Below are 13,584 nucleotides of genomic sequence, written 5' to 3' on the forward strand. Positions count from 1 at the left end.
TTTCCCATCTGCAAATGCAGAAACTGTGTAGACTTTACTAGTAAAGAATTTCCATCAGAAGAAGCTGCAGTTTACAGATGAGATGTTTTATCTGAAAGAGCTGGTTCTCCCCATCGTTTTTTTTACCCCATACTTTTGTGTCTAAATATATTGCTGTCTGCACCCAAATATTCTATTAATATGACAGTTCAGTGATGCTTGCATCTGCATTTACAGTGCTATAATGCTGTTATGCTATTATTAAATTGTAGGTGCTTTCTACTACTAGAAATACTTACTACCAAGGTTAAGTTATCATCAATGGTGGGTGACTCAGAATCACCAAAAAATTGGGAGATGTTTCAGCTTCAGATCTAAGATGGACTTTAATGAGTCTGTAACCCCATGACTTACAGTTTGCTGTGGGAATGGGAGTGTAAAATGTTACAATCTGCTGCCATGATCTGCTTTGACTTTGTGCCTGTGTTCTGCCTTAAAATTGAAGGTTCATTTGCTAAAATATGATCCCCAAGTATGACAGTGACAAGCACATGAATATGTAATATGTGGATGAAGAAACAGCTAGAGAGCAATTCCTGAAAGGATTTCCCTATGCTGATCAACATGAGCTGTTTTAATTAGCTGAGCAGCTGGATTTTAGCTGCTTCTTAACTATCTCCTCACTTGTTCAGACAGTGGGATATCACAGTTGCAGCATTCATTAAGTGATGCAGAAATAGACATCCTTAGCATAGTGATGAGGGCTGAATTGTCACCAGACTTAATTACTGGATCAGGATTGCTTGCATTTGGGGCTAGACTCCAGAAAGAAGCAAAGTTGTACCAGGGTGAGCCTAATTGCCTAGACGGCCAGATCAGTACTATTGAGCAAGTGATTTTTTTTTTGGTGACTGGATCTTTATTAGCTTTCTGTACCTGTAGGGCCATGACAATGCCCAAAATAGCAGAGAAGATCAGAGTGTCTTCATTTCAACAGAGAGACCACTGTGCTGCCAGGCTGCTGCCACCTGTTTGGTTTTTTTCTGGTGCTTCTCTGATCTCTCAGCAAGCCAGTCTGGATGAGCAGCACTAACAGGAGAAGAAAACCAAAACACACCTGATACTGAAGGGTGAGAAGAATAGCTGGCCGAGGCATCGTCACTGCTTGGTGATTTCATGTCAGGTTAGCTGCAGGGTCACAGATTTATGGTTTGTTTCTGTGGGAAGGGTCTGAGCTGCTTCCAGACAGCCACTGCCCTCCCCAGTTGTCCACTGCTTCTCCATTGTCACCCGGGTGCTCCTGTGGTTCTGCATCCACCTGCAGCACTCAGCCTCTCTGGCTGAAAAGCAATCCAGATGCTTGAGATGGGGTTGCTTGTGGTTAGGAAAATCATGTGGCTGGTCAGGCAGGTCTATGACCACATCAGCAGCAACACCACAGAGGTGGTGGAAATGGTGAGCATGGGGAAGGTGGGACAACTGGCTGTGTGGTCTTTGCTTCTCAGACTGATGGGGAAACTGCACCTGGAGTTCACACGTCCTGGAATCTGATTTCTGGGTATCATTTGGAGGACTGGGAGTCCTCTCTAGTTGAGGCATTGAAGAGGCTGATCACAGGGTTCATATGTTTTCAGTGTAGATTCACTTGGTCCACAGGATTAATACAGTTCTGTCTACTGCATCCACATCATGAAGATGGAGTAGCTGAGTCTTCTATGCTAACTTAGGGAACTGTTGTGATCAAACTCATAGGCCTGTCCATGGCCTATGACAAGGATGGTGGTAATTATGATCTTTTGCACCACCCTTAATTTAACTATAAAATTACTAACAATTTGGTGTGACTTAGTCTGTAATGAAATAATCTAGATGGCATTCTAAGCATTTTGGCTTTGGAATAATGTCTTCTAAGTAATATTAATGATTTTTCAGTAAGTTCTAAAAATGTTACAATGTAGTACACAGGCTATAATAAAGATGGCATGTTTTCTAAAGTAAGTGAGAGGAATGTATATACCTTTTACTGAACTAGCATTTTGCCTCACAGTAGTTTCAACATCAGCTATTTAAAAATTCTTGGCCCACATTCCAAGTCATAAGACATGAAAAAAAGTACAACCTCCTAACATTTTTTTACTCTGTGTTTGTGTGTGTGTAAGACAAGGTCAATAATCATGACAATTAAAAATATTTTAAAAATCTTTTACAAAGGTGTGTGAACCTGAGGGAAGATACCTTAAGGAATGCTTTGTGTAACATGATGGGAAGGATAATTTTTGGGACTGCACAGCACATCCTTTTATATATTAATTTTTTAGAGTAAGAGGTCATTCTTTTTTGGGTTTTTTCCTTATCAGACTTCTGTGTATTGTCTAGATTGATGTATTCTGAAGAGCAGTCAGTTTTCCTGTAGAACATTCATTGTTATGTCAGTTTAAATAAAGAAACAAAAGGTCCCAGAGAGCATGTGTTGTGGAGGGTCCCCTGATTCCTGCTGAGAACCCCACACAAGCTGCACGATAGAAGACTGGTGGAGGTGAGTGAATGAATGAGAGATGCTGAGATAGGCTTGGGATGGCTTTTGTATCCCAAACAGGTACCACTAAGTACCACTAGCATACCTGTAGGGCATGTACTAGCTAGACTGTAGCTAGTGTGAGGAGACATCTCTAAAAGGCTATGGGCATGTTCAGAGGCAGGAGGGAGCAGTCCCAAACTAGCACTGCCCCTGCTCTCCAGAGACAGGTAAAGCCCAGCACTCCTCTGCTTGTTTGTGCTTAGGAGCAGAGCTGGCTTGCCATCAACCAGCTGGTGGGAACATCATGTGGGGTGCCCTCAGCTGGGCTGAAACCACTGCTGATCCTGAGACAGCTAAAAGATGTGGGTGGAAAGGTAGCCCAGAACCTCCGGGGCTCTTTGGTCAGGTAACATGTGTATTAAGTGCCATGGTGCTCTGGGCACACACAAATCCCTACCTGCTCACTTTGTTCCTGTGTGATTTGAGTTTTCTTCCACCTGGACAGCACCTTCCCTCCTCTGGGACACTCACATGGTGGCTCTGCTGGGTCAGGAGTCACCTCACAGGAGTGGGCTCTGAGAACTGCATTAGCTACACTGAAGCTGTGTTTGAAGAGAGACACAGCTCAGTGCAGGGAGAAGCCTCAGAGCAGAGCCCCTAATGAGGGAGTGACCATGGTTTGTATGCAATAAGTGCCTATAGTCTGCTAAACAGTTTAGGGCTCTTTGTCCAGAGTAGTTTGTAGCAATTTTATTTCTCCAATACACAGACCTAAAATAAGCTTTTGAAACATTTTTCTCAAGTGTTTATATTTAGAAAACCTGTCCTTGAAACCCAGAATAAAGCCTGCCAGGGAGAGTGAGTAGATGCTTAACATCTTCAAACATACCACTCCAGGTTCTTTATCTTTCAGAGATGGTGACCCATGGGACTCCTTTTGTATTAATGCTGACTTAAAGTACCCAACTGCTTTTAATTCAGCAGGTACAGAAGCTTACAGAACCCTCTACAGCTATTTGAGTGGATTTGTTTGGGTGCCCCCAGTGCTTGACAGAGGTGGGTTAGTTCCCACTGTTGCAGGGCTGGCAGGTGAAACTAAACAAAGCTGCTGCCTTTGCTGGAAATGAAGCCAAGTTTGTGCTATAAATTAACAGTAAGCAAGGTCTAGGACAAACCTGCAGATGTCAGAAGGGTTGCTCCAGTGATCCACTCCTGCATGGTACATCATGTGGGGGATGGATGAGATATTTTCCATCCTTACTTATTCCTTAGTAGGTATGACTGGGGTGGTGTTGGAGCTAATATTTATCAGAGCCTTGAATGCTGTGAAAGGTCCTCCTTCCTGCTCTCTCCTCTGTGTTTTTTCCATCAATATCAGTTTGGACTTTTGCTTATATACATTGCAGGGTGACACAAGAGTGGCTGTCCCTAAATCCCAGGGACTGGTTGCCAGCATGCTGTCCCCTCAAGTGTTCTAATATAGGTGTTGGGGGGGAGGACGGGGGAACAGGCTCAGAGGTCCCACATGGATTAAACATCTTCCCTCTCCATTTTTGCTTGACGTTTGTGGGGATTTCGTGTGTGCTCTGCCTCATTGCTGGGCCTTACAGAGAGGAGGAGGTGGAATAGAGGCAGGGACTCCATACAGCAGAGAGATTGCTGCAGCTCCTACCTCATCAAATTGGAGAATTAAATTTTTGTTATGTTGATTGTTTGAGACAAAATTCGTCATTAACTGTGGAGCAGAGAAGGAGATAAGTAACCTTATCACTTCTCTCTTTGCAAGGCAGGACAAGAGACCAGAAATTGTTGTGGTCTTGGAAAAGGGAGGGATTAGCTCAGCATAAGTTATGGGCAAAATCACAGTCTGCCCTCAAACCAGCATTTTATTTAAAGTACTGGGCTTTAGTGTGAAACAAAGTTATGAAATTTGCAGTTCTTTTACAGCGCATCATAGCAAAATAAAATAAAAATAAATTTCAATTTCCGTATTTTCAAAGGGCTTAAGTAGTTACATGCTAAATGTGATTCAAAGTCTTTTGGGGATAGGTAATGTAGTGCTTTGCCAAAAGGTTGGTGATGAGTGACCTGTTAATGGAAAGTGAAAAAGAAAAACTATCTGCTAACAGCTTGTTTTGTCTGTGAGCTCATAAATTTTCTAACAGAACCATGTCCTCTGGGGTTATAAATGACACAGATAGTTGCATACTTGAACTGCCTCGCTCTTGATATATCCATACTTCAACTTTACTAGATTGGCCATGTGAAAGGTTTTGCTTCTTTGTTCTTTGCATTTTGATTTTAAAATAATGTTCTATACTCTTATGGTTTTCATGCTGCATGGAAAACTTGAACTTTTGCCTACATTATGATCCTGTGATTTCTAGCCAAAAAATACCCGCTCATATCTAAAAGTGCTTCTCAGATTCTGAGGCAAATTGCAATGGGTCAAAGTGCCCTTGCCAAAGAAAGAAAGAATTTAACTTGTTCCTTTTAGCTCTTACTGACACTTTAATATGAATACTTTCTAGACTTCCTAACTTCCTGTATAAAACTTTAGTAAATCTTGAATTCTGAGTATAGAAAGTTTTTGCTTCTCCAAAAGATTTCCAGACTTTGGTCTCCTTCCTGTCTGATACTAATTATGATTAAAATAAAACCTTAAAGACAGTAATTATTTACAGTAAGAAAGCACAAGAATAAAACTTCCAAAATGTATATCCAAAAGAAAGAGATGAGTTAAAAGGAGTCTGGGGTACACCTGTGAGGGAGAAACAACTGAAGTGTTTCTTGAAGATAAGACTGTATTTTGATGGGGCCTTTTGAAGGAAAACCAGAATTCTTTTCTGCTGAGAAGGCACAGTGAAATATGACTGATAGAACTGTTTTCTAGCACAACTTTGCTAGCTCTGTGGATAGGGGCCAAGCCACATACGAACTGTTTCTGAAACCAGACAAATAGGCATTGTTTATCCTAGCCTGGCCAAACTGCTTCAGAAAACAGTTCAGTCAGAGCATCACTCATTCCCAGTCTTAATTGGTTTTCAGAATGACTGTAGAAGAAGGACATTTTCCATCTGCATCCTTTTTGACTGTCTCTTCCTTCTCTCCTCCACATCCCCCTGTTCTTCATCCCACTGGAGCAGCTGCAGCCATCAGCAACTGCAGTGGCAGAACATGTGGAGCCACTGCCATCCCTGCTCTTATGCTGCAGAGGAAGGCTGTGGCACAAAGTTTCCAGGAAGGCTTGATTCATAATCCTTTCTCTTGTAATTAAGATATTGTATTTATTTAAGTCTGTTGCTTTTCAACCTTTAAAAAAACCAACCAGACAAGTAACTATTCAGCATTTCCAGAAGCTTCTCACAAACAAGTATTCTTTAGCTTGTTTTAAAAAATAAGAAAAAAGAGCAAATAAAGTCCTTCTCTGAAGTAGTTGTGTGTTGTTTTATTTTTTAATCTCCCCTGTAGTTTCGCACAACCGCTGGTTATTCAAGTTAGCAACAGTTCTTGAAAATTATAATCCCAAGTTAGTTTTGATTTTTACCTGTAGAAATAGTAAGGGCTGCTGTATCTGTTAAGTAAGACCTTCAGAAGAGAGGCATTAGAATCCTTAGTCTTACCAAGAAAAGAGATCATTTGGCAAAAAGAAGCATTTTTCTGTCCTTGTGTGTCAACAAGTTTTTGGTCATGTTGTCTCCTCGTCTGACTCCACCCAAGTTATTACTGAAAAATGCAATCTTAATGAAAGAGGAGATAACTGATTAAGTAATTGTTTAAAGTCTTAAGCAAAGAGTTTGTAGGTTTTTACTTGGCTGTGTAATTTTTATTTATTTACAAAAATGTTAAGTCATTAAATGCTTATAGTCTGAGAATATGCACACCCACACGGGCTCTTCTCCAAGTTTTGTCGTCAAATGAGACAGAATGTGAACTTCAGCACAGAATCCAGAGGAAAAAATGGTTTTAAGAATTTGCTTTCTGTCTTTGCAGTGTCTTGAAGCTAAACTATAACCTTTTTTATTAGAAGGGGTTGGCTATGGTTGTTATGTCCAGGAGTTTTGGACAAATTTCTCTAAGATAACAGCAAAGGGGAAAAAGGCACTTGGTTAAACCCTTTACAATATGTGGGCAATTTCTGCATAATGTTACTTAGTTGTTTTCTTTATGAGACATGAACCACATTGTGATAATATTTTCTTTCTTCATTAAGCCAAGGACCCTTGTCATCCATAAGAGCAGCAATCAAGAGATGTAAGTCAACTTTTCCTAATTTTTTGAGAGATATAATGTTGCAACATTGTTACATCTTTGTTTTTAGTAACTGGTTAACTTTATATGTGAAAACAAAGTAGCTAGCAGACTTCTGGGGGGGGGGGGTCATAATTTCTGCCTCTTTCTCTGTTTCTTTTTTTTGCTTCGTGTTACACCATTTTTTTGCCTTGCTGATGGGCTGCTCCTTCTTGCCAGTTACTAACATTTTCTTATTTATGCACTAATGCATTTGTCCACAGATGGGATCTATCTCCGAAGCACTTGGGTTACACATGCCAAATTTTTAGTTCACTTGACAAAACAGAATATCATTCTATTTTAGGAGAAATCTGCAGCAACTACTCATTGGTTGTACTGGGGACAGGTTTGGACTCATGCACTAGGTTCATTTTGAAATGCAAAAAATTGTTTATAAGTCTTGAATGAAAGTTCAAACTCTTCTGGTCTGATTTTATCATTTTAACACCTTCTTTTCCTAACCTGCTCATGGTATTTCCATGCAGCATCTGTATTTCTTTGGCTGCATCTTCCAAAGTACTTTATGCTGTTTCTTTCTTCTACTTTTCATTTTTATTTCCTTTCTGTCTTTGGTTTCAAATTCGTATTTATGAAACAGCTCCTAGGCTTCTGCTATGGGAATATGTGTTACTGATCTGTTTCTTCTGGATCTATTAGGCAGGGGCTCATTAGTGAAGATTAGGTTGGAGGTAGTCAAAGAGGATCATGAAAGCTTTGTTCTGAGCAGCTCTACACGATGCTGTAGCTAAAATGGAGCACTTTACCTGTGCTGTTGCTGCCATGGTAGGAAACTGGAAAACAGCACCAGATTGCAGAGGGCCTTTTGTTGTGGAGTCAGAAGTTGATTCAGGCTGCCTTAGCCCCTGTATCTTGTCTAACTGAGAAACCATCTTAAAGATCATTAAGGAATTGATATCTATGCTTTTGAAAATATAGTAGCAAGTGATAATTTGTTCTGAGGCATAATTAAAGAAAAAAAAAATTAATATTGCCAAGAAGCCCTGGCTCATGTGTTATCACATTATACATGATAATGTGTAAATAATTATTATGAAGTCTAAGTACCATGTGAATTATTCAGATGGGAAGCAAGAAACAAATCTCCATGCATGTTTCACAGCATTATCTGACACCATGGTTCTTTCTGTGCCAGTAGGAATACCAGTGGATAGACCTGAATTTAAAAATGGACCCTGAATAATTCCCAACTCCCCTTGCTATCAATCTGGAAAAGACATGGCACTCTCTGGAAAAGTGTATTACCCCTAACAGAGTTAGAAATCAATCTTTATTTCTTAATCACAGCTCTTTATCTCTAATTTTCAAGAAACGAGATAGGTTTGTGCAGGTTATCGACTTCCAATCCTGTGGACAATGTTTTATATGACTGTATCTCTAAGTCCTGTGGCCAGTGAGGAAGAGGGTTTATTTTCCTTTCAGCCACCCTGACTACACTACTGGATAGAAAGACAGTATTATTTTATTTCAGTTGTTTGCCAGCTCAATACAATAGAAGACAGTGAGCCCAGGTTGCTTGAAGAAAGCAAGTATGTTAACCTGAGATGTTCTGGGGAGTGATTTTTTAATCTCAACTCTTCAAAAGTTACCTCTGGATTTTTAGTGATGCTCTCAGGCCAGGACACTCCACTAAATGCAGCTCCCACTGAAATCAGTGAAACTACTTTTATTGACAGCAGAGATGGCAACATCCACGAGAATGTCAAAGAAAGTAAAAAGAGGGAAGTCAAGTGCTGCAGTGGTGAAACAAAGGGGAACAGTGTCTTCACAGACTTCTCCAATCTTCCAGAATAGGTTGATGTTAAGGAGCAGGGCTACAGAAGCAAATCCACTGCCCTAAAATGTTGGAAAGAACCTTTAAATTTGTTCCATTCTCGTTCTGTCCTAAGCAAATATGTGGCTGAATGAAGAATGTGTAACAGCATGTGTGCACTCTGAGGCTGTGGCTTTCCACTTGGCAGTTTTCAAGCCATTTTTGGCTGTGGGTTTTGTTTGTTTTCCATTTTTGTTTTGTATTGCTTGGGGGCTTCCTAGGTTCTTTTGGCTCCCACTTTTCCCGAACCAGATCGATTCCATGACCTCATTCTCTTCCCATCTGCACAAACATTTGGGCTGGCATAATGCAGGGAGTGATGCAGAGGCAGGAACATACAGCTCAAGGAAAGGTGTGGGAAGGAGTGAAGTGCCTTCATAAATCATTATCAGAAAATCTGAGTGAAACTGCAGACTTGTTTTAAGGATGTAGTTATGCAGATTTTATTCAGCAGCAATGCCAGCCTCTATGGTGCCAAGCAGTTTGGTGGGCTGTGAAGAGGGTATTTGACTTCACTGGGAGTGGGCAGAGGAATCCCTGTCACCCCCTCCAGGTTATTTTTTATCAGTTCCCTCACTGAAGTTTCTTGAAGAAGAGCTGGAGCTGGGAAGCAGAGGTAGGAAAGGGAGACTGCAGCATGGATGCAGCATGTTTCTCTCCCTGTTCTGCTGATGCTATGAGCCCAAGGTGAACAGGTTCAGGGATATAAAATGAACAGAAACTTTACAGAAACTGTACAGAAAGTGCTTATTCTTTTATTTAACACTGAACTCACTTCAGGGTCATATGAGTGCTAATGTTTGTTCAAGAGGGGACCAAAGTCCATGTTTGGACAGGGCATTGGGTGTCAGCATCTATTTTAGCTACATTCAAGCATTAAATCAGCCCAGGTCTCATGTTAGACAGCCTAACATTTCCCCGAGGAAACAACTAGAAGCAAAGGAGCAAGACCTCCCCCTTGTGCCAAGAAATAGTTCAGGAGAATAGCTTCAATCCTCTTACTTCAGAGATGCATGAAAATTTCCAGTTAGTTTGAATTTGTGAAGAAATAATCTGATCAGATCTTGGATGAAATCAGACCTTCTTCAGGTTTTGGCTTGAGGATTACCTGATCATTGTAGTTTTCCCTGAGGAACTCATTTTGGTGTTCCTGTCTGCAGCAATGTAACATCTGAAGTGTAGCAAAGACACTAAGCCTGGGCTCTTGCCTGGGACATGGTGTCAGCTCTTCAGGTGTATTACTTTGTAGGTGAGGGAGCTTTGTCCATTCTTGAGGCTCTGCTTGAGATATTATAATGAATAGCCTTTATTTCTAGGCAGCTATATAATTACTTCTCAGTTTAATAGTCTGCATATTTAATGGGGCTGATGATAGGAATGTCTGTGGTGTTGGAAAAGCATTGAAAGAAGCTGTGTTCTTAAATATTAGCATAAGTCCTTGTTGTAGAAAATAATAATATTATTATTTGAAAACCTATTAATAATAGTTAATAAGAGTTAATTGAAATATTTAATTGGCAGAATCATGTTTACTCAGAGCTGCTGGAAGGGATGATAGATAAAAATAATCACAAAAATCTGGAGCTTGATTTCCCACAAGACTCGGGCTATTTGAGGCTGTTGTTCTTCTAATATTTAATGCAAAATGAAACTTGCTTTCAAAACAGTGCATAATGACAAACCTGTTCAGTATTTCACTCATATTTGCTAATGGCAACATACAAATATTATTCTACAGTGTTTATATTGTGGAAGCACGCAGTGCTCACAGCAGGGTGATATCTCTGAGCAGATCCCTGAATGAACTTTGATGTTGCCTCTGTATTGCCTTGAAAGATTGCCTGAAAGACTGTAAATTCTAGCCCAGCTCTCTTCCCAAGACTCAAAAAGTACATGTCAGCCTTACATTGCCACCAGCCTGTCTGTAGCATGGCAGTTTATGGATGTGTGGTGTAAAGGTAGCTGTACTTACACAGGCACCTTGATCTCATAGCTTAAAATGCGCCTGCCTTGTAATCTGTAGGCCTTTCAAATGCAAACTAAATATTAAATGTTCTTGAAAAATAGTACCCAAATAAGAAACAGCAGTGGAAAAACATTCTAAATGTAAGTGTACAGCACAATCTGAGTACCCTTTACCACTGCACATTTAGGTCCCTCCTTGACTCTAACGGAAAGAAATAATGACAATGTTAAGTGTTGATTTGACATTTTTTTCTCTCCCCTGAGACCCATAAAATTGTAAGATGAAAAAGTGTGGATTTTATGCACTGAGTTTTTCTTTATCCACTGCTTCTTTAACTGTTTGCATACCTTTTGCTTAAATACCACTAAGCATATGCTTGTGGAAATGTCAACAATTCTCACCCTGAGAATTTCTTAGTATGGAAGCTGAGGACCCAACTGTCTTCAGCTGTCAGTATGTAAACCAGCACTGAAATACTCCCCTGGTGGACGAAAGGTTTTTTTTAAATCTTAAAGCTGTCATAATTTAAAATCCTGGGGGAAAATTAATAACGCATTTTTCAAGGCAATTCCTCAAAGGGAATGAAGAATAGACATAAAGGATCAAAAGACTACAAGGCCAGAAAAATGGCTGCGAATTCTTTTCTTCTGTTTTTAAATCAGGTGTGTGCTATATTTTAAAAATTCATGGTTGTGCTCATGCACTTTTTAATTTTAATTCATTTCTTTGAAATGTTAAGGAGTAAAAGCTGTGCAAGTCTGGAGGCCAGGATTGTTTAGAAAGTTTGTATTTTATCTTCCCGAGCATTTGTGGAACTCCAAGGAATACGCAAGAGCACAAGAAGCAGAAGATTTCACCTCTGCCTCTACTGTGGATTTAAGAGTTTCCCAAACAAAAGGTGTTCTAAAAGTGTGGTTGTAGAAAAAATGTGACAGCAAAAAGAGAGGAAGGGTTAATGGAAGGAGAGAAAAAATTTAAGGTCCTTAAAAAACCAGATATTTATATTAAATGCTGCTCTGGAAGTAGCTTGAATCTGTAATGGAAGATATTGAGAGAATTTTTTATTCAAACAGAATGAAAACATTCAGGAAACATATGTGATGGCTTAGATAGTGGCCCTTTTGAAGAGACACACTTCTATCTATTAGTAAAGATTTTTTAATATAAATATTTTAAATGTGTTTTCTTCAAATGAGTATGGTTGTTTACATTGAATTTGGAGCTTGATGGAATATATAGATTACCCAATGGATTTTTTTTTTTTTTTGCCTATCTTAAGAAAGGAAAAAGGTCTTGTAGACTTACGTTTGGTTTTTTGGATTTGTTTTAATAACTTTATTAAAAGACATACATTTAGAGTCTCACTGGAGAAAACAGCACACAAAATTCATCTAGAAATCAAGAGAGAATGAAAGAAATTGGCAGGCTTACTAATTCAGTTTTACCTCCCTCATTAATTAGCTTTTATTTCTAATGCCCTTAGCTGTGTAATTTGGCTATACCACAAGCAGCTGGATTGAATGCATTTACCACATGAACACTTTCATCCATCCTCTTTGCAAAAGTATATTTGGAATTGGTTGGTTTGGGTCAGCTTGGTGTTTGGGGTTTTTTTTTAGTTTTTGCCTGTTTTGGTTTTTTTCTTTAATGTGTGTATTAGACAAATACTATGTTAAGTTCTCTGAAGAAGAAAGTGAAGTGTAGGAGATTCTCACTTACTTATTTTAGCCAAACAATTTTTAGAGAACTGGTTTAGGAGATGTGCAGTCATGCCCAGAAAGTTGAGATTTGCCTCTTACTGAGATCAATCTGCCTGCCCATCTCTCTTTGGTAGGTGGGAGTAGAGATAAACCCATCACCTCTAAGGGTTACCCTTAACGTAACACATTATTTTTGGAGAGAAAAAAGTGCAGGGCCATGTAAACCACGATTTTAACCTAAGTAAAGCATTCAAAGAGATTTTACTTCCCTCTCCTCATTCCTGCAGTGTCTCTTTGTTGAGCAGTACAGTGGACATTTCCATATGTAGTTATATTCTTCGTGGTTAATTTTATTGCAAGGGAAACTTCTAAGTAGCTATTGTTAAAATAAGCATGAGACTAGAAATAAAATCTGTTTCTATTGTAGTTTTTGGAGAAACTGTGTCATGAAGAGACATTACAGTTGTCCTCTCACAGCACTGGCACGTGCTCTGTCCTTGTGTGACTAACCCATTTGATCATGGTTTCTGGCACTCTGAAGCCTTGGTTTGTTCTCCTTCACCTCCTCTTCCTCTTCTGTAACCCCTTCTTTTTTTCCTCTAGCACTCATGAATAGTGCACATCAAAAATGCCCCGTGGAAGAGGTATGTCCAACACAACACTATGCAACTCTTGAATCAAGTATGCTTTGCCTGTTTCAGCTAATGATACCCTGGTGGCACAGGAGCAGTATGATTGTCAGCCTTTGCATAATAGGGTTCTACCACTTCCTAAATTGCACTTGCTATGCAAAAAATTTGTCCTGCAGATGATTTCCTTTTCTCTCTAAAGAAAGCAAAATTAAAATGTAACGTGGCCACTGAAAAATTATTTGAATATAAATATGGGAAAAATATAGAAATTAAGAGAAGTAAGACTCACTTATTCAAAGTAACATAAAACACGTGGTTTGGAAAAAGAAATAATGTTGCTGACTTTTAATTCCCGAGTGAAACTGTCTTCAGGAAATTTCTGTTTGGGAACATTTAAATTTTTCTTTCTGCATAAAGGATGGTGAAATAGCTGCTTAGATTTTGTGCCTTAGTACTTTTCCCATCTCTAAAACAAACAAAAAGAGATATTAGAAAAAAGATTAAAGAACACATCTCAGAAACGAGCCCTCAAAAAGCAAAGTTACTCATGTTTAACATGTCTTTTTGTTTTATTCATGGATTCTTTTAACTAAAGAGAAGTTTCAGCTCTAGGGTCACCACAGTGTAGAATGCAGGAATGTGTGGTGAGGAAGAAAGGAAATGGG

At 39.4% G+C, this 13,584-nt stretch overlaps 1 protein-coding gene across 3 annotated transcripts in view; it reads left to right on the forward strand.

Annotated features, from left to right (window-relative positions):
• The window catches only part of SH3D19 (SH3 domain containing 19), an 83,584-nt gene that overhangs the window by 32,505 nt on the left and 37,495 nt on the right, over positions 1-13,584 (forward strand). For 2 of the 3 annotated variants that reach the window (XM_030450033.1, XM_030450032.1), the window contains exon 3: positions 6,711-6,751. In XM_030450033.1, the coding sequence (XP_030305893.1) occupies positions 6,711-6,751 (41 nt within the window). Of the gene's footprint in view, positions 1-6,710; positions 6,752-12,890; positions 12,932-13,584 lie in introns of those variants that run through there. The other variant, XM_030450034.1, reaches the window with a different exon arrangement.

Source organism: Calypte anna, chromosome 4A (assembly GCF_003957555.1).
Source record: "Calypte anna isolate BGI_N300 chromosome 4A, bCalAnn1_v1.p, whole genome shotgun sequence".
NCBI lineage: Eukaryota > Metazoa > Chordata > Aves > Apodiformes > Trochilidae > Calypte > Calypte anna.